The sequence below is a fragment of the Sinocyclocheilus rhinocerous genome, unplaced genomic scaffold (genome assembly GCF_001515625.1).
Source record: "Sinocyclocheilus rhinocerous isolate Xijiao unplaced genomic scaffold, SAMN03320098_v1.1 scaffold1508, whole genome shotgun sequence".
In the NCBI taxonomy this organism is placed as follows: domain Eukaryota; kingdom Metazoa; phylum Chordata; class Actinopteri; order Cypriniformes; family Cyprinidae; genus Sinocyclocheilus; species Sinocyclocheilus rhinocerous.
This window is the reverse complement of record NW_015660889.1, coordinates 833178-853544: the sequence shown is the minus strand read 5'-3', so window position 1 is coordinate 853544 and position 20367 is coordinate 833178. Positions and strand designations below refer to the sequence as shown.

Genomic DNA, 20367 nt, shown 5'->3' with positions numbered 1-20367 from the left:
TGTTTGCAGGTCATGAAAAGATTAATCGTTCTTCGATCGGTGGTCTTGTTCCCAGGAGCTTGGTGGTGGCCCAGGTGGGCGGGGATGTGCATTACTATACTGTGTGTGTTTCAGGACTGGGAAGCAGAAAGTCATGACTGGTACTGTTTTGAGTGTCACCTTCCTGGAGATGTGCTGGAGTGTGACGGCTGTTTCCGTGTCTACCACCTCCGCTGTGTGTCTGAAGACCACCGGCCACGCGACACAACCTCCCACTGGCAGTGCGGCATCTGCAGGGTGGGTATAGAGAGACCATTAGAAAACCCAGCTCAGTTCGGATTGAAAATTCTGACTGAATTAGACGTTCAAAACCACTTTAGCTGAAACACTCTACATTAATTTGTCAAATTATGTTGTTTGGCAACAGCTTTTATATATATACAGTGGGTACGGAAAGTATTCAGACCCCCTTAAATTTTTCACTCTTTGTTATATTGCAGCCATTTGCTAAAATCATTTAAGTTAATTTTTTTTCCTCATTAATGTACACACAGCACCCCATATTGACAGAAAAACACAGAATTGTTGACATCTTTGCAGATTTATTAAAAAAGAAAAACTGAAAAATGCTCAGTATTTAGTAGAAGCACCCTTTTGATCTAATACAGCCATGAGTCTTTTTGGGAAAGATCCAACAAGTTTTTCACACCTGGATTTGGCGATCCTCTGCCATTCCTCCTTGCAGATCCTCTCCAGTTCTATCAGGTTGGATGGTAAACGTTGGTGGACAGCCATTTTTAGGTCTCTCCAGAGATGCTCAACTGGGTTTAAGTCAGGGCTCTGGCTGGCCCATTCAAGAACAGTCACAGAGTTGTTGTGAAGCCACTCCTTCGTTATTTTAGCTGTGTGCTTAGGGTCATTGTCTTGTTGGAAGGTAAACCTTCAGCCCAGTCTGAGGTCCTGAGCACTCTGGAGAAGGTTTTCGTCCAGGATATCCCTGTACTTGGCCGCATTCATCTTTCCCTCGATTGCAACCAGTCGTCCTGTCCCTGCAGCTGAAAAACACCCCCACAGCATGATGCTGCCACCACCATGCTTCACTGTTGGGACTGTATTGGACAGGTGCCTGGTTTTCTCCACACATACCACTTAGAATTAAGGCCAAAAAGTTCTATCTTGGTTATCTAAGTCTTTCCACATGCAGGGTGGAGGAGAGTTCTGACAACCAAGTTTTGAATAGTGGCTTCGACTTTTTCTTCCACACGCAAAGAATAGATTTTTTTGCAATCATCATACCATACTGTATAGGCAGTCGGAAAGCATGGCTAAGACGCTGCAAGGAAGCTGACCAGCCAAGAACAGCAGTCGCAGGATCTAAAGGAAGCTCACATGCATAAGCATCAGAGAGAAATTGAAAAACTTCTGACCAAAATTCACAGAGTTTTGGGCATGCCCAGAAAAGATGACCAAGAGAGCCCTCCGCAGATTCGCACTTATTGCAGAGAGGGGAAATAGTAGAATAAAAAGTTTATAGTTTGACCCTTGAATAATGTAATCTATGCAGCACCTTGTACTGAATAAGCTGGTGCCTGGCATTAATAGAACAGGTGTATATATTTTTAAGACATTTTGCCCAGTCTGGCAACAGCTTATAGTTTAGGATATTTTTTTATTTGGAGGGGAAAATATGATTATTATAAACAAAAAAATTCATTATTAAGTGAATTTTATTCTGATTATTGATAAAACTAGAATGTGTCAGCATATAGAATGATTAATGAAGGATGAAGATTGGAAGAAATTTAAGACGACTGAAAATTCAGCTTTGCCATCACACGAATAAATTATATTTTAAAATATATATTTTTTAAAAAGTTATTTTAAATTGTAATAATATTTCACATTGTTACTGTTTTTACTGTATTTTAGATCAAATGAATACAGTCTTGGTCATAGGTGGAGTTTGGGGGGGGGTTCACAATCGCTGTGAAAGGAAGAAGATAAAACGTAAACAGGGTGTTTTTCAGAGGTGTGCTCTGCCCTAAATTTGACACGCCCCAAAGCAGTGGCGTTGTAGCGTTGCCAGCGGCACTGAGCGCAGATTTGACACTGTAGTGGAAACGCACCATTAAGCACTGTCGAACCGCTCTTGACAGTGGCGGTAGCACGGTCTCGTGTTGTTTCCACCAGCGTAGCAATTTTTTTTCATCACTAATTGATGGATGTCTAAAATATAAAAATAAGGAGAAGCCTAAAACAGGCCCGAAGCCCGGCCCGCGTCTAAACTATCACGTGAAAATTGGCCCGAAGCCCAGCCTGAGGGGCGTAAAAAAAGTTGGGGGCTGAAATACAGGGTTCTATTTCGGCTACATCAGAAATAAGTTTCTCAGTTATATAATGTAGAATATGTGTTACATAAATACATGAAATGTAGAACATAAAAAAAAAAGTGCTCGTGGCTCGTCTGCCAGTGGGTGCCGACGCATAAAAGGGAAACTCCGCCTATGGCCTTGGTGAGCATAAGAGATATCTTTAAAAAAAAATATATATATATTTTTTATTATAAGATATGGGGGGGGGGGGGGTTAAACCCCCAAATGCATTTTAAGAATATGTTACATCAGATTATGATGTGGTTATTGAGTCATTTTTTTCTTGTGGTGATGTTTACTAACAGGGCAGTAAAAGGAAGAATTTGAACAAACAGGAAATGACAACATGCCTAAAGTTCATTCTTGGACGCATGAAGGAAAGGGTGGGTTTCACACTTTCACTTCTCACTTTTTCCACACTAAATCATGTCGAAATCGTCTTTCCCCCACATGCATTTTCTGTTGAAATGTGAAGCAGATTTCTTCCATCTGATCGTCTTTCAGGCTGTGGACCTTCAAAAGAAAGGCAAGGAGTCAAAGCAACCCATGTACAGAAGACTGATCCACACGCTTCTGGATGTGGATAACATACAAGAGGTACACCGACCAAACACTAGTAGAAACAATTCAAAGATCATGTCCCATCAGCCTCAGCATGTTCTCATGTATCTTCTGTTCCCCTACAGAACATCTCAGAGGGGAAGTACAAGAGCTTTGAGGAGTTCAGGGCTGACGCTCGGCTTATTGTTCACAATACAGCCATTCTGCACGGAGGTGAGACGTATGAACCACCATCATGAGTGTGATTTATCAAACAGCTTGTGTGCACTTCACTCAAGTGTCAGCTTGACCAATTCCACATTCTCTGTCAACAGTCAACAGCGATCAGACCGAAATTGCAAGACTTCTCTATAACGACACATGCCACGAGGTCAGACCGAGCAAACAGTTGGAATTTTAAGCTTGTTTAAGGCACTTGACAAACATAGCTAAGCTTTGCCGTTTCGATTTTTGACAACATTTTTATGTTAATGGGTAAAAGATTTTGTGCACTTTTTGAACAATGAATTGTGCAATTATTTATTTGTTCCAGCTGAACGAGTTAATGCTGTGCAGACACTGCTTCTATCTCTCGAACTCACGACCTGACAACTGGTTCTGTTACCCATGTGTAAGCACAGACGCACACACTCTCATTCCTGCAGATTTACATGTGATTTGTGAATGTACTTAAGGATATTTGTCTGCGATCAGAGTCCGACTCACGAGCTGGTGTGGGCCCGGATGAAGGGCTTTGGTTATTGGCCTGCAAAGGTGATGCAGAGGGAGGGCAATCAGGTGGATGTTCGGTTCTTTGGTCACCAGCACCAAAGGTGAGCCTCCGGTTACATTAGGAACATGAACAATATTGGATTTAAAAGGACAAACATAAGACTTAAGAAGCTTCATCCTAAATTAAACAAGATTATTGACTCAGATCTACAGCTGGGTGATGTATCAAATATTCACAACATATTTGCAATGATCTTGCTATAAAATTATTCAACATTGTTAATATTGATGATTTTAATGTCTCATTAAAATGTTTTAATAGCACACTGGCAAGTGAAACATTTCAAACTGCCATTTCATTGAAGTATTTGTTTCATCACTCAGAAATGTTCACAGAATTGTCCCATATGGTGTGTTTCACATGTTTTGTGGTCCAGGGTCACGGTTTTCAGGGGAGCTCATGTCTTATTAAGGGGAGCCTAGCTCCCCCGTAGTTCGCACCCTGTATATATGTATGTATGTATGTGTGATATATATTCAGTGCCAGTGCCATTAAAAAGATTTGTAATGTTGTTGTTTTTTTTAAAGAAGTTTCTTATGCTCATCAAGGCTGCATTTATTTGATCACAAATACAGAGAAAAAATTAAATTTTGTGAAATATTATTGCAATTTAAAATAATTTTAATATACATTTAAAATATAATTTATTCCTGTGAAGCAAAGCTGAATTTTCAGCATCATTACTCCAGTCTTCAGTGTCACATGATCTAAATTTTCTAATATGCGGACTTATTAAATGCTGTTCTTTTTAACTGTTTATTTATCAAAGAATCAAAGAAAAAAGTATCACAGGTTCCAAAAAATTTAAAATTAAGCAGCACAACTGTTTCAACACTGACAATAAATCAGCATATTAGAATGAGAAATAAATTATATTTTAAAGTATATTAAAATAGGAAACCAATATTAGAAATTGCAATAATATTTCACAATATTACTGTTTTTTTCTGTATTTTTGATGAAATAAATACAGCTTTGATGAGCATAAGACACCCCATTAAAAAACATTAAAAATCTTGCTGATCCCAAACTTTTGAACGGCAGTGTATGTGTGTACGTATATAAATAATAATATGTGTATTAATGTCAAAAGTCTAAAAATGATAGTTTTTGTATCTCCCAGCCCTACTGAAAGCTAGATTTGACTCACCTAATTGTAGACCTGGTGTAGATCTGTATGTGGGCAAACTAGCTTGTGAAACCAGCAGGCTCGTGTCTGTTTTGCTGCAGGGCATGGATTCCTTCCGACAACATCCAGGAGATCACAGTTAACGTGCAGCAGCTGCAGGTGAAGCGCAGCTCGGGGTGGAAGAAGGCGTGTGATGAGCTGGAGCTCCACCAGCGGTTCCTGAGGGAGGGCCGAACCTGGAAGGGGAAGCTGGAAGAGAAGCATGACAGGTCGGACAGGCACGAAAGACAGGAAGACAGACAGGAAGAGGCGGAGTCAAGTATCTCCTCCACATCCAACGAGCAGGTGAGCACTTTGGCGCATTTCATTTTGAAAAAAGCCAGATTGGATTTGCTTTATGTAATATCTGGTTGTCTTATGTTACTGACAGTCGAAAGGCAACCAAGAGCCCAAAGCTAAAAAGAGCCGCCGTTCCCAAGTCGCCGAGCCCAAAGAAGAGGTTTGTAATGCAATGCGTCTATTGAAAGAGATGTGATGTATAGAGTTCACGTCACCTTTACCATCTCCTGCTGTTTTATCAGGAACCGGAGCCTGAGATGGAAGCCGTCAGTTCAAGTCAAGAGATCCCAACAGCTGTTCCACATCAACCTGAGCGTATGTCCGTCTCCACCCAGACCAAAAAGTCTGGCTCGCCTTCCTCCTCTTCCTCACCAGCTCCTCGCATGGTACACCGAGGCACTCAGACGGTCAACGAGGCCAGCTGCCAAAGCATGTGCCACGACAAATACACCAAGATCTTCAGCGACGTTAAAGATATGATGAAAGCGGAGAACAAGCGGGAAACCGAACGCGTCCTGAAAGAGGCTCTGGACAAGGTGAGGAACGTTCTTTCATTTTGGACTGACATCTGACTCCCTCTTGTGGCCAGATACAAAGATACCCCTTGTCCTCCAAGAAAGCCACCCTTGTTGGTGGAAAAAGGGGGAAATTGCAGCAAACTCAGCAATGTGGTCGTCCTTACAGTTGCGAGCGGAGATGGAGGAAGAGAAGAGGCAGGCGGTGAACAAAGCAGTGTCCAGCACGCAGGCTGAGATGGAAAGAAAGTGCAAACAGGTGAAGGAGAAGTGCAAAGAGGAGCTCATGGAGGAGATGAAGAAGATGGTAGCTCAGCATAAACAACTTATTTCCCAGACCAAGAAGAAGCAGTGGGTGAGTGAACTTTCAGAAGATCTTGTGTAGATACAAATTGTTAGAACCTCCAGACAGTCGAATCATATTGCATTCAGGTCCATTTTGACAAGGAAGAGATACAGTAAAAAATGCTTCGTTTATAGTATGGGAACCAAACTTTGAAAAGCTGTCAAAACTATGAAAAAACACATCATTTAATTTGATTTTTAGAAATATATTTTTTTATAAAAAGATACAACCATACCTGGGAATCAACTTTTACACATGATTTTATTCAGATTTTTTAAGATCTAGGACACTTGTGTAAAATATGTTTTTAGATTTCCTTGTATCTTGTAAATGCTTTTGGATCTGAACTTTGTTAATAATTATTAATATATGCACCCCTACTGATGAATCATTGCAGCATGGAAAATGTATCATATATTTATAAACATTCCAGAATAATTTAGATGTTGATTTATTACCAAATTAACATGTAGGTTTTATAAATGCAGACTGTTTTTGAGCAGTCAGATTATTTGTTCTTATTAATTTGATGTAATATATTCAAGTAAATTTTAAAATGTCAAAGAATTTCTCAATTTATTAATGAATAAAAAGACTGTAAATGTAGTAATGCTGTAACGTTTAAAACTTTGTATTTTTGCACATTCACTCATTATTGAAAAGTTACTGATCAGATTCAATATTTGCATTTAAAAAAAAGTTATGACTGTTTTATAACTGTTCCACCAGGTCTAAACAGACACTAGAATGAAAAATAGTGTGCAGACTTTGAATGCATTATGATTGCTAATATTACTCAAATTAAGTAAAATTCATTCAAATGTGACTCTTGATCTGTTAAAGAGCATCTCCTCCTGGCAGCTTCATCAGTATTTGAACATTATTTTTCTTCTTAGTTTTTTGTTCTTCCCCAGAAGCCCTAATTTACCCACCATGTTGTTGTATTTACAATCTATTTATAGCTTCTATATGTTGCTAGGAGATGAGAAATGGTTCTCCAGCATATTACTCTCCTGAACTCCAAAATTGTCTTCTGGGAAATATTGCAGCTCTGAGGGCAGAATTAGGAAATGAAGAACAATTTTCAAAAGAGTCAATAATGTGATCTGGGGTTGTATTATACCTCTGTAGATGAACTCAGTTGAATTTAGTTGGTTAACCTGATTAATGACACATTAATGAGAAAACTATCACCACCCGATTTTTTGCTGCTCTCCATATGGGTCTGACACGATAACTTTTGGCTAGGTAACCATGATTTTGTCCAGTAGAACGTGATATAGTCGTGATTTCGCTATATTGTTTATATCGCTGTATTCATCAAACGCGGATGAATGAGAAAATAAAGAGCGGGACGACCTTGATATTAAAATTAGTTGATAAAAGCGCATTATGTTCCGATAAAGAACTGCATTCATCACTTGCACATCGCCTGCGAGCTCGTACAACAGCAAAAATCGCACCGTGTACGCCTGCCTTAAGCGCGTGACTTAATCTTTCGCTGCATGTTGATTTGAAATTATTTCAAAATGTCAGTCTTGGCAAGTATTCACGTAAACACAGTGGGTTACGCCTGAAGTGAATGTAAAGTTGAACGTAAAAGTCAAAATGTTCGTACTTCAGTCTGTTCATAATTAAACACTCGACTGGTTTTGATTTAATAACTCTTTTTTTTTTAGCTTTAATGATAAATATATTTGATTCACAATGAAAAAAATAAATAAAAAGGTGTTGTCTAATTGCTTGAAACCCTTTTTCTTATATTAGTTAGTCTGGTATTAGTTTCTGCTATCAGATTGTTACATTTATTGGAATTGTAACTTTATTTCTAGCAAAATAACTATATTGTTGTTATGAAATGACAAGATTTAGGTCATTGCCCACCCCCAGTTCTAAACATAACCTCTCAAAATAAGAGTTTTGTGGCTTTTAGTCCACATATGTTGGCTTTGAGGTTAATCTATATGCTATTGTGCTCCTAAACATTGACAAAAACTCATTTTTAGCATTTTTGTCTTTCTACTGGGAAAACAAACCTAAGATAATGACTCATTCCGCACTTCACAGATTTTTGTCCAATCAGTTGCTCTCTAGAATGAGAATGTCCCCTTCAACAGAGAAGCAGACTGTATTTTTATTTATTTATTTTTCAATAGGAAATGCACCAATAAGAATGATGATCCATGAGTATATTTTACTGAACAAAACTCTTGTGTGCAAGTCTTTTAGCGTCTCATTGTTCTCTTTATTCCGTCTTTCAGTGTTATAACTGTGAAGAAGAGGCGATGTACCACTGCTGCTGGAACACGTCGTACTGCTCCATCAAATGCCAGCAGGAGCACTGGCACGCCGATCACAAACGTACCTGCCGCCGGAAGAGATGAGCTGCAGCTGGCCACGCCCCTCCTCTCGACTCCACCCATCCACGAGCCACGCTATTGGATAGATTTTACCGCTCACCACCCACCCCTGCCCGTGGATTCTTGATTTTTTTTAGCCAGCATTTTAAACCCCAGCTCTTAGAACACTTTTACCAGAACATTTTGCTGAGTTGCGGTGAACGCTAACAGGGCAACCAGCGAGGGACTTCACGATCCTTGTGGAGATGGTTTTATGTTTGGATTGTAACGGTATCTCATTGCGTCTTCCTTTTTGTTTTTACCCTTTTATTTGCTGTATGACGGAAATCAGCCTTGCTTGCATACAGACTAGCTGAAATGTGAAGTACTAGTAATCTTTTTTTTAACAACTTAATCCGAAGCAATGTAGATATTTGACTTTTTTATATAAGCGAATCATGTCAGCCTCCTGCATTGAGTGAAGTTGGTGCATTTAAACTCGAAGGTTGGTTTTTATCAGTGGTTGTGATGTCATTTTTTTGGGAACAGGGTTTAAAGATGGCAGGTCATGTCTGTCTGAATGATACAATCTTCCATTAATGAATATGCACATTTCATGGTTACACTTTAAAATAGGCCTTTTAATTTTTAACGAAAAAACGAAATTATGTGCTAATTTTGGGGGTCCATTTCTGTAGCTTAAGTGTACTAAATCTTTGCCGAGTGGGATCTTTAGTGAGGTTTGTAAGTGTGGGCAAATTCGTTACCAGTGCTCCCAGACAGAATGAAATTTGTCAAGATCCCGTTATATAGCAAAATTGAATCAGACTTAAGATTGTACAGAGATCAGTGTAAATTAAACAATCATAAATGATCGCTATAGGGTTTTATCATTTAAGAATGACCTTTCGTGGCACTTTTTGATCCAAGAGAAAAGTTAAAAGGATAGTTTACATAATTTAAATTCTGCCATCATTTACTCACCCTCAAATGGTTAAAACCTGTATGGCTTTCTTAAATGCTGGTCCCCATCCACTTTCATTGTGTGAAAAAGAGCAGCTTGGACACTCGGCTAAACGTCTCCTTTTGTGTTTTTCGCCAGAACATCAGTCAAACCGGTTTGGAACAACATGAGGCTGAGTAAATGACAAAATTAGAATTTTTAGGTGAATTATTATTCCTTTAATTATTGCAATAACAAATTGTTAAGTACAAATGAGGTCAGATCTATCTTTAGAGAGTTTTTGAGAGTTGTCTATGTCGAACGGGAGAACCAATCAGCTGAAGGATGTAGGGGAACATGAGGTTCTTCTCTAATGTTTTTGCACCGATCCATATCTGCGTGAACTTGTATTCTGTTTCTCTCTGAAGTTCTGGATGCGTCTTAAATCACGTCTGATACATCCAGGTTTCTGTCCTGCCCTATTTCTCCTCCTTTCTCTCCCTCCCTTCCCAACCTCACTGTTGCACTACATGTAAATAACTGTTTGCCGCTAACCGTGACTGATGACATTTGCACGTTAGCATATGTACATTTCATGAACACATTGTATTTGATAAAGTCGATCTGTAAAGGAAAAAAAAATGTTTGTGATATAACGGTAATATGTTCCATTCCAGTGTGCATGAAACCAGGTTGTGTGTACCTTTTATTTTGGGCTCTGCGTTAATCTACGTTCTTGCGTGTCATCGGTGATGCAGTATGTCTCCTTTTTGGTTTTCTAGGGTAAGTTGACACCACTTTGTAATTGCAAGTAACCCTTTTTTTTTTTTTACTTATATTTATGCGGACAGAGTAATGACTACTGAGAATTTCCGACACCCAGTGAGAAGTCTGCTATACAAACACCTGTCTTTCATGTTTATACGAATTAAAATGTGGTGTTAAAATTTCCTCTTTCTTGCATTACATTATGTAACAGTACTACATATAAATAAAACGTATCAACCGGTGGTAGTTTTGCAATGTTTTTTTTTTTTGTCTCGCAAATTTAAAGACAAATTTACCAATCAAAGCACTTTATTGCACCATATTTTGTGAACGTAGGCCAAAGCAGGCTTTGCGATAAGTTGCCTTATTTTTTTAAGTTGACACCACTTTTTTTTTTTACAGTGTATAAAAGTGTAATTTAATACTTTTAATCATGTGTACAAAACAGAATTTCAAACACACCTGCACCATACAAAATAAATTTAGTTTGGTTGTCTTTTTTTTTCTCTAACCAACAATATTTACATACACCATGCAGACTCTCACTTAAGTCCAGATTTCCAACAAAAAAGGGAAATAACTTCACAGGTTGAAAGTTATGCGCACATTTTTTTTTCTTTTCAGAATGGGGAAACATTTCCGCTTGTATGGGAATGGCAACACTAAAGCTTCCGAACAGGTTAAGACTTATTTCCTTCATTTTTTAAAAACAAAAAAAAACACAAAAAAGAGAACATTGCATCGTCACTCTCTGAATAAGTGTAAACTCAGTTCCCATACACAGTATTGACGTCTATGACACCGATTCCAAAGTAAAATAAAAGGTTGTGATAAATAAACCAAGACCTCAATGAGGCCAGAGGGTGCTGATATCTGACTGCAGTAGATCTCCACGATTTTGTCTGTGACGCCTGCCGTATTATCAATCGCCGAGGCAGGATGTGGAAAAGAAAAGAATAAAATCCGGAATACTCCGTATTGTCATGGTGATTTAACGGATTGCCAGTGCTATGAAAAGGAGATCAGAAAACGCGTCCCTTCTAATGCGGCCGGTACAATGAAGAATGATGGTACGCTTCTTTTTCCTCTCTTCGCTATTGTTTGCATTATTATAGCCAGTCGGTCATGTTTCATGCTTTGCCCATATTGCATGTGCCAACAATATGCCGGCGTTTATTTAGCATGTATTCCCCACATAAACCGATTAAAAACAAGAGCTTAATCCATTTCACGTGAGCTGATCGGGGTTGAAAGCAAACTGTGAGGCATTAACGTAAAATGTTGTTTTATGAAAATACCAAAATCTGTAGTCCGTTGAATTAAAAGTCAAACGCTCACGAACGGTATCTGTGGTGTTCGAGCGGTAAACAAAAACGCAGTTGTGTAAAAGCCTGTGTCAATAAATAATGATGCAATCACACAGAAAAACGATACAAAACAAGTTAAAAATTCAATCCGAGCAAATAAAAACAACGTAACAAATTGCGGTGCAGATTTGAGTCATAAAAGCAAAATGTAAACAAAATTCCAGGCACATTTTTAGGGTTCGTTTTCTCTCGGAAAGGGCGCAGCGATTTCGTTTCAATTAGAAAAACTGAAGCATTTGTTCCGCATGTTTGACATCGTCTTCAAAGTCCTATGAGTTCGTATTATTAGCCTAACCGTTCGCTCGGTCAGTTGATTCTCTCTACAACAGACACCATGCAAATGGGAAGTAGCCTACTGCATTAGAAATGTTTCACTGGTGATTTGTAGATCTTATTTTATATATATATATATATATATATATATTTCCTTTTTATATATATTTGTACGTATATTTATATTTTTACATAGACTTGATGTGATACTACTCACTCAAGATGATACAATGTTTTATATCAGCAATATTATTTAATGAGGAAAACATTTCCAAATGTCTTCGCTCACCGATTCTAAAAAGAGCAAAATAAATAAGAACTATTATCTGTACATAATTACACAATATCAACCGACTTTGTGTTCACCTTCAGCTTTGTACAATGATATTAAACATGGAGGGATCGAACAAGCAGGGGACGTTTTTTCTTCGTTTTTGCTTCCCGCTGTTCGAGAACATTTACAAAGGTTGAAAAACTAAACCGGCAAGTTGCTGAAGGACAGCTGCAACGTACGTACAAATGTAACAAGTTGGCGTTGTACCTTTTTTTTTCAAATGAACGGATATCGCGTCTACTTTCAACAAGTTACTCCAAATCATCGGGAAATCTAAAACGCACATTTCGCCATAGTATGCAGATATTTAAAAATACCCTTCGCTCATGTAGGGCGGAATAAAAATGATGTTGCAACACCTCACGTGAAAACAAAGCGACGCGCACACACGCAGAAGCAGAGGCGATTCTTCTTCCTTTCAGGAGACCGAATCCTTCTGCCAATCTGTTTTGCCGTTTGGCTTGGTTATCACTTCTCAAAGTTTCTCCCAGTAAGTGTCCATTTGCGGAAGATCGCCCAACCGGTCATGTGCAGTCGGCAAACATACACGCGTACACTCATGCTACATGTTATATGCCACATAAATGGGGTCCAGCTGATCGGCTAGAAAGCCGTCTCGCAGGTGCATCCTCTGTTTCTCTCCACGAGAGTTGATGGGAATGACGCCAATGTCCACCACCACCACCACGCCTACGATCAGGTAGTGCTCCTCCAGGACCGCGTTGGTCACCAAAGGAACCAGGTCCAGTGCTTCCTGTTCTGAACCTTCCAGCTCCACGACCACCACCAGCAGGTTGGTCCAGGGAAACGCCGCACTGAAACCAACAGATCAGTTCATTTAAAACATGTCCTTTCTAAATGGCCGTTCACACTGACAGTTATTAGTAGCCACAAAGTGACAGGAAGTCATTTATCTTCAATGACAACTGAACTTAACCAATCAGAACATAAGTGATGCTTAAAATACAACTGCTGATTGAGATTTCACTGATAAAATGACTTGTAATTCTTGATGGTGGCAAGTTTTATGTATTAAATTGTATTTAAAAAAATATAATACATTTAAATGTCTTAATCTTTAACAATCTAAAAAAGCAATATACATTTGTAATACTGTAAATCGTAACATTATGATGGCCAAGTTCACTTGTAGAATTTAAAATGATTAATTTTATTTTTTGAGTATTTTATTTAATTTGTTTAGACATAATAGTATAGATAGTATACATTTTAATATCAAAAAGTACATCAATTAATTTCACTTCACTTCCATAAATTAATTTGAGTGTAGTTTTAAGTGTTGTATTTTCATTTATATAGAAAAAAAAAGTATAGAGTGAACATTTGAATAATCAAAATGAATTTGAATTTAGTTTGAATTTTTTTATTTTTCATTTAGACAAAATAGTATAATTAGTATACAATTTAATATCAAAATAAATTAAACTTTTTATTTTTAATAAATGTTTTAGACAATTTATTTAGAGAAAATAGTATAGATAATATACATTCTAATATCAAAACAATCCGTTTGACAGATTTTATTTGTTTGTTTTATTTAGATAAAATAGTATGAATATACATTATAATAATCATAAATAAACATTTTAATAATAAATTAAAGTTAAATTTTTTTGTATTTTTAGATGAAATAGTATCGATGATATACATTTTAGTATCAAAATAAATAATATAATAATTAGCAAATGGCTGCAATATAACAAAGAGTGAAAAATTTAAGGGGGTCTGAATACTTTCCGTACCCACTGTAAATAATCATTTTGACAAATTTTAGTTTTTCCCCCCATTTATTTAGATAAAATGATATAACTCTGAATATCAAAATATATTTTAGTTTAGTTTTAAGTGTTTTATTTTTCATTTATACATAATAGTATAAACTGTATACATTTTAATTTACATAAATAAATGGCCACATTTTAATATCAGTACATGCCTGAAAAAATCAAATGAAAAAAGGTACTTGGATTGGAAGCGAGAAGGTCGTACCATTCCATGATGCTCTTGTGGGTGCGTATCACGGAGGTCTCTATGTCGATGGGGTGATACCTCATTCCTCTCAGCTCCATGGCTTCATCCAGAGCGCCCACTACATACAGAGCGTCATGCCGCTCTGGAAACACAGCAGATCTTAGTATCCTTCTTAGACTACCAGTTAAAAACAAAATAAACAGGACAAAACATGCATAATCACCTCCACTTGCATCTGTGAGTTCGGTCCTGCGGAGGAAGCCCAGGTAGCCGGTACGCGCCCATACGGTCTGCGTATCTCCGAAGCTCAAGTGTGAGTTGAAGTGATCAGACTGCAGGGCCTCATCGCCGTACACCGTGAAGTAACCGCTGCCGTTATGGGTGCAGTGAACCCAGATCTAGAGACACAAAACAGACCAGGAACACATGAAGACATAAAGAGCCACAGATGATTTAAACTTAATCTTTATCCTGCAATACGAACTCACCTCCCCTAGATGGGAGTCTCCCAGCGGGCCCTTGGTTTCAGGATTGGCGATGATGATTCGAACTCCGGGTAAAATCTGGTAGAGGATGAAATTGAGATTCAGTAATGTAATCATTGCAAAACACACAGGCAGATGGAGTCGAACTAAAACTGTTGTAAAGCGCCCTGCAGGTACCTTTCCAGACTCCATGAGCGGGAGACTGTGTGGGGAGCCTCGCTCGACCAGCCGCACTCTGAGGAAAAACAAGCACACTGTTGCTTTCCTGACAAATGATCAATTATCAGCTCATAAACACACGTGGACACGACTAATGAATGACATTTTCAAAAACACATTCCGACACTCCTGAGTAAATAAAATTCGATTTTCAGAGTGAACATGACCAAAATAACACTAGAGAAAAATGCATATGCATACAGTACAAAACAAATGTGCAGATATACAGCAATCACAACGATTTGCTTTTAACTACTGTCTTTTGAAAAGCTTGTAAAAAATTATTTTATTTTTATTATTATTTAAAAAAATATATTATTTTGAGATTTTATTTTATTATTATTGTGAGAATTAATTAAAAGATTTTTTACAAAGTAGGCCTTATCGAATATCTACTTAACAAATTAACTTAAGATATTAAGTAAAGTAACAGATTTACTAAATTCCATATTATTACAATCGCAGGTCAGAAATCACGACTTTATTTGTGGTTATTGTATTCTACCAACAAACACTTTTGAAAAGTAAAAATTAAAAAAAGATTTTACTTGAAAGTTTTACACAATTAACATTAATTAAGGTTAGGTTTTAAAAAGATACGTTGTTGACTTGAAGTAAATATTCTCAGCATAATATTTTAAATTCTTCAGTAAAAAAACATGTTACCTTTATAATATCACACTTAATATTTCTCACAATGCTTGGAAAATTTAACATATTACAAAGTATATTTGATGGAAATTCAACAAATAAGCTAAATGTAACAAAATAAATATGAATGAATTCAACAAGTAAATACATAATGGAATTTCAACAACTAAATTGTTTATACTTCATAATTATGTGGTAATTCCAATTTTTGGGAAATTCAGAGAATTAAATACTTTACAATGAAAGGTACTTCCTCTAATTTGATTATTTTCTTTATTTGCTTAATGCACATAAACCAAACAAAAAGATCATTAATAAGAAATGTCTGGCAGCTTTATATTATGCAACACAACAACATAAAGACAAAAAAGTACACCTAATTTGCTATTATATGAAAAATTATATCATTTATTGCAACATTTTATCAGACATAATTCACTCTACTCTCCAAATATCACCAGCAACACTGTTCAATGGAAAACCTGTATTGTTGACCAGTGCTCCAATCACAGCTCACTGGACTCATTTCCATTATCATTATTTTGCATAGTTCTCCACTTTGATTTCTCAGTGAAGTCTGTCATTAATAAATCTCTCACCTGTCGTGTCGGAGAGCTCTCATGTCCACGTACACAGTAGTCGGGTCTGGTCCTGATGTCCCCTGAAACGCACATCATGAAGCCATTAATCAGGAGATACACACTAATACAATTTATACTGCACAGAGAACTAGCTACGAGTGAGTTCTCTAGGGGAGGGGTAGAACCGGTCAATTTCCTCCGAGTCAACCAACTTCAGCTGTTAACTAGTTAGTAGCAGAGCCTAGAGATCACAGACTGAAAATGGTGAAAAAGGAGTTTGAGGGGGAAAAAAAGGCGAGACAAGCAGCAAACCGAGACAAAAACAACCTAAAATTTAAACCATCACCCTCAAAGGCACACGGTTATAAATGATGCCTGGAACGGAGGCGTTTTAGAGAGCAGAGCGAAAAATAGGAATCGTTTATGAAGCCGGGATGACAAATGTGTGGGTGTTTGTGAAGCAGAGAAAAAGACGGCCGCAGATGAAAGCCGACAGACCCTTCAAAGATCTGAATGTTTGCTTGCGGTGAAAGCTCCCCAGTATTGCAGATCTTTCGCCACTGGATGGACGGCAGAGTGTTTACCGGCTGCTTTATACACTTAGGTCTGCCTTAAGGCTCTTTCAGACTCCCATCAGGGCTTCAATGTTCCTCTCAACACAAGCGTAATACGCTGCTTTGACCTACACATGAAAAGTGCAGCAGATTGTGTCATGGACGGCCAAATTTGGGGATTTCTGCCTTTATATTATAGACTAGGGGTAAAAGACTCAAGTTTTTCTTCTGAACCACTAGATGAACTGACCGCAGCACTTCTAAACATCCGAGGTTCACTATGCACCTCGAAAATTTGGCTGGTCTGACAGCAACGAGTTGATCTAATATTTAATGTTATTTACAATGGTCAAATGAAAATTGTTGTAAATGCTGCAAATGAGAATTATAAAGTTACCAAACATATTTGGAGACAAAGGTCTGCTTGTAAATCAAGTAATCAAATCAACTGAAGAATATGTAAAAGTACAGTTTTTTGGGGGTAAAAAGTGTCCCATTGCTGGGGCTAAAGGCACAACAATTGACATGATAATAAATATCTGACTTTTTCATTTGCTGACATGGTTAGATTTAAATGGTCAATCTCATTTATTAAGTTAGAGATAATCACCAAATTTATAATGAAACCATCCTATTTAAAAATTATATTAATCATATAAAATATAATTTATTGTTTCTGTAAAACCATATTTAATTACTGAGGTCTCTTTCAAAAACTCTAAGAAGCTTTCAGAATCTGTATTTTTATTTTTTAAATTATCTAATTTTACTTACAGCCTATTTATTGAATTAAATCTAACTGTTTTATATAATAAAAAAAAACAGAATATGGTAAAATATTGTTGAAGTGGTTGTATTGAGTTAAGCTTAATGCAAAACATATTACTCTAACTGAAGTATTTATATCAATACTGGGGGCCTTTTGTGTCGACTGTGGGTTAAAAGGCCCCCCTTGCCACCTCATACGTTTATATGATTTTTTTTTCTCAACAAATCAAACTTATTTTATTTCTTTACCCGTAAAATGTGTTAGTCAATGTGCAATGTGAGATTTATTTTTAGTGTTTTTTTATATTCTTTTAAACAAATTAGTATTGATCAAATTATAATTATTATAAGAATTTTAATACTGGTTCATCTCTAAAGCAAACAAAACCAGCTACACGCATGTCTTTTTTTGGTCATAAATCACTTTCAGAATGTCATAAAATTGCTTTGACGATATATCATACAGCTTGATATACAGGATCAGTCTCTCTTCCATTTGGATTTTCCTTATGTCAGGTGAACTGTCCAGTAATCATTGTCGACACTTTGCAAGGTCAGCAGCAAACTGAGCACATCACGTTACAGCGTTTCAACTGTGCATCGCTCCTAAGAGTTTGCTGCATTTGAGGACCGTCGACGTGAGTCATGTAAAATGGCCTTTATGGAATAATATAACTGAGAAATGAACAGACAGAATACAAACAACTGCTGCCTTTGAGTACAAGCTACAAATGAACACTCATCATTTTGATCTGATCATTACTGAACTTGCAATGACTGTTCATTATGAGGCACTCAGACGCCCCAACTCCATCAGAAAGAAAAAATATCTAGAATTGAGTGCTGCAGTGATGATGGATTTTGGTAGGCCAACACAGATGTTAGTATCACCCTGGTTCCCTTGACAAAACCCCAATAGGATTTTTCCATTGGATTTTGGATCATTGCAGAAAATAAGCTCTGTGACCAACAAACGTTTGATATTTACATGTTTTGTTCATCCTGAAAATCTTCACAAATGAACACGACTTATGAATTTTGAAGCCTAAATACATTTACCAGAAGTAAAAAGCTAAATTGTAGGCTATAAACAAACTACACAATGGTCGCCTGACTTCCACATCACAACTATTAAGCTTCTCTTTCAGTCTTTATTTAAACATTTTCCCTTAAAATGTTGAATTAGAATAGCTTGAAAGAGTGCAATTTCACCTATTTGGTAAATCACTTTCTTGGTGTGAAGACGTTTAAAGGGATAGTTCATCCAAAAATGAAAATTCTGTCATTAATTTCTCACCCTCATGTCATTCCAAACTCGTAAAACCTTCGTTCATCTTCGGAACACAAATTAAGATATTTTTGATGAAATCTGAGAGCTTTCTAACCTTGCATAGACAGCAATGCAACTGACATGTTCGAGGCCCAGAAAGGTAGTGAAGACATCGTTAAAATAGTCCATGTGACAGCAGTGGTTCGACCGTAATGTTATGAAGCTACGAGAATATTGTAACGACTTTATTCAGAGATTTTACGGGTTTGGAACGACATGAGGGTGAGTAATTAATGACAGAATTTTCATTTTTGAGTGAACTATCCCTTTAATGTCCCAGACAATTTTCATTGTCCCATTTAGCCACTTCGTAGCAACTGCCTTTTTCAAGACTAGTCAAAAGTTTTAAAAAGCTGCTATTTTTTATGTATTTTATCTCATAGAATAAAATGTGAAAATATCTTGGGCTTATGTAAACCTCAGACCTAATTTCAGGCCTTTTAACCATTGACTTTGGGACAATGAATCCTGAAGTGATAAAAAAAAAATGCTGGCTTTCAGGTTTTGTCCTACAAAACACAAGTCATTCCGCCAGCACTCTATTATATGTAGTTCACAAACAGAAACAGGCCAGCAGAGGTCTCCCTGTGTCTGAAGCACAACAATCGGCTCTGTCGACAAGACACGGTCCTTAGAGACGCATTTCAGATCACTGACTCACACAGTGCTGGAGTCTGTGATATTTCATGTGTAGGCACTCGTGTTCCGAACAAAGCCCCTTGTGTTTGTGATGTCACGGCAAAACAATGTGGCGGACGAGGGAGGGGAAGCACGATTCCACCTAATGGCCGTGATTATAGAGCTCTACACTACGGGAACACTACTAATGACTGCAGCTGCACAGTAACACGCAACTCTTAAGTCCAGGTGAGCGGCAATCTCACATGGGGAGGGTTGGATCTCACTGCTCTGAGGTAAGATCAAACCGAGGGCATCTTTCCTGTTCAAAACTGAGTCCAGGAAAGCAGCTCATTAGGTCAGCCATTAGTCTGATAAATTAGTCACACTGATTGGGACGGATCCAGCCGATCACGTCCACTACATTAGCAAAAGCCACACACCGCAAGGATCAAGAGCCCAGCAGCTGAGGGGTAAAAAGGCTAAAGTCGGACCCCATTCCACACCCAGTGCCAGATCGAGCGGGGAGCGTTTGGACTTCCCTACCTGATCCGCAAGCTTCCCGAGCCTGTGGGGCTACATCAGCCAGTGAGCAGATGAGAGACAGGGAGAGAGTGAGGAAAGAGGAATATTGGGTGAAGATTTATGGATGTGACAAAGAAAAGGAATAAATATGAAATACAAAAGGAGGAAATGAGAGCCATGTGGGACAAAAGAACAAAAAAACAACATGCAGAGTGACAAAATAATAAGAAGTGAAGATATTGTTGATCGATATTATTTTTCCCGACCCAGACAGTCTTATATGTAAATATAATATTTACAGTTTTATATACAGCATATATATAGCATATATACGGCCCAATACAGTATGTATGTATATATATATATATGGGTTGTTGACATATATATACACCGTACATGTGTCCTATGGTGTAACAATAAAATTTAGAAAACAATAATTAATCATTATTAATAATTAATTTCTTGTTAATAATTGTTAATAATATACAAATAGCATAAGAGAGATTTTTCTTCATTAGTTTTTTTTTTTTTGCTGTCACACCATAGGACTCATTTACGGTATATTTGTCAACTACCCATATATATATGTGTGACTGTATATATATAT

At 37.4% G+C, this 20367-nt stretch overlaps 2 protein-coding genes across 6 annotated transcripts in view; one reads left to right on the top strand and one right to left on the bottom strand.

The window, feature by feature from the left end:
• Positions 1–8868, top strand: part of LOC107725862 (zinc finger MYND domain-containing protein 11-like) — a 14483-nt gene extending 5615 nt beyond the window's left edge. For 4 of the 5 annotated variants that reach the window (XM_016535266.1, XM_016535264.1, XM_016535265.1 and 1 more), the window contains 12 exons: positions 115–276; positions 2657–2734; positions 2856–2948; positions 3038–3125; positions 3227–3282; positions 3445–3522; positions 3606–3724; positions 4915–5158; positions 5244–5312; positions 5395–5688; positions 5837–6022; positions 8275–8397. In XM_016535266.1, the coding sequence (XP_016390752.1) occupies positions 115–276; positions 2657–2734; positions 2856–2948; positions 3038–3125; positions 3227–3282; positions 3445–3522; positions 3606–3724; positions 4915–5158; positions 5244–5312; positions 5395–5688; positions 5837–6022; positions 8275–8397 (1590 nt within the window). Of the gene's footprint in view, positions 1–114; positions 277–2656; positions 2735–2855; positions 2949–3037; positions 3126–3226; positions 3283–3444; positions 3523–3605; positions 3725–4914; positions 5159–5243; positions 5313–5394; positions 5689–5836; positions 6023–8274 lie in introns of all 5 variants that reach the window. The other variant, XM_016535263.1, reaches the window with a different exon arrangement.
• Positions 8869–10472: 1604 nt separating this feature from the next.
• The window catches only part of LOC107725840 (disco-interacting protein 2 homolog C), a 124309-nt gene continuing 114414 nt past the window's right edge, over positions 10473–20367 (bottom strand). The window contains exons 31-36 of the mRNA XM_016535240.1: positions 15984–16045; positions 14692–14749; positions 14518–14592; positions 14253–14427; positions 14048–14171; positions 10473–12852 (exon numbers count right to left, since the gene is read on the bottom strand). Coding sequence (XP_016390726.1) covers positions 12600–12852; positions 14048–14171; positions 14253–14427; positions 14518–14592; positions 14692–14749; positions 15984–16045 — 747 coding nt within the window. The 3' untranslated portion in view covers positions 10473–12599. The remainder of the gene's footprint in view (positions 12853–14047; positions 14172–14252; positions 14428–14517; positions 14593–14691; positions 14750–15983; positions 16046–20367) is intronic.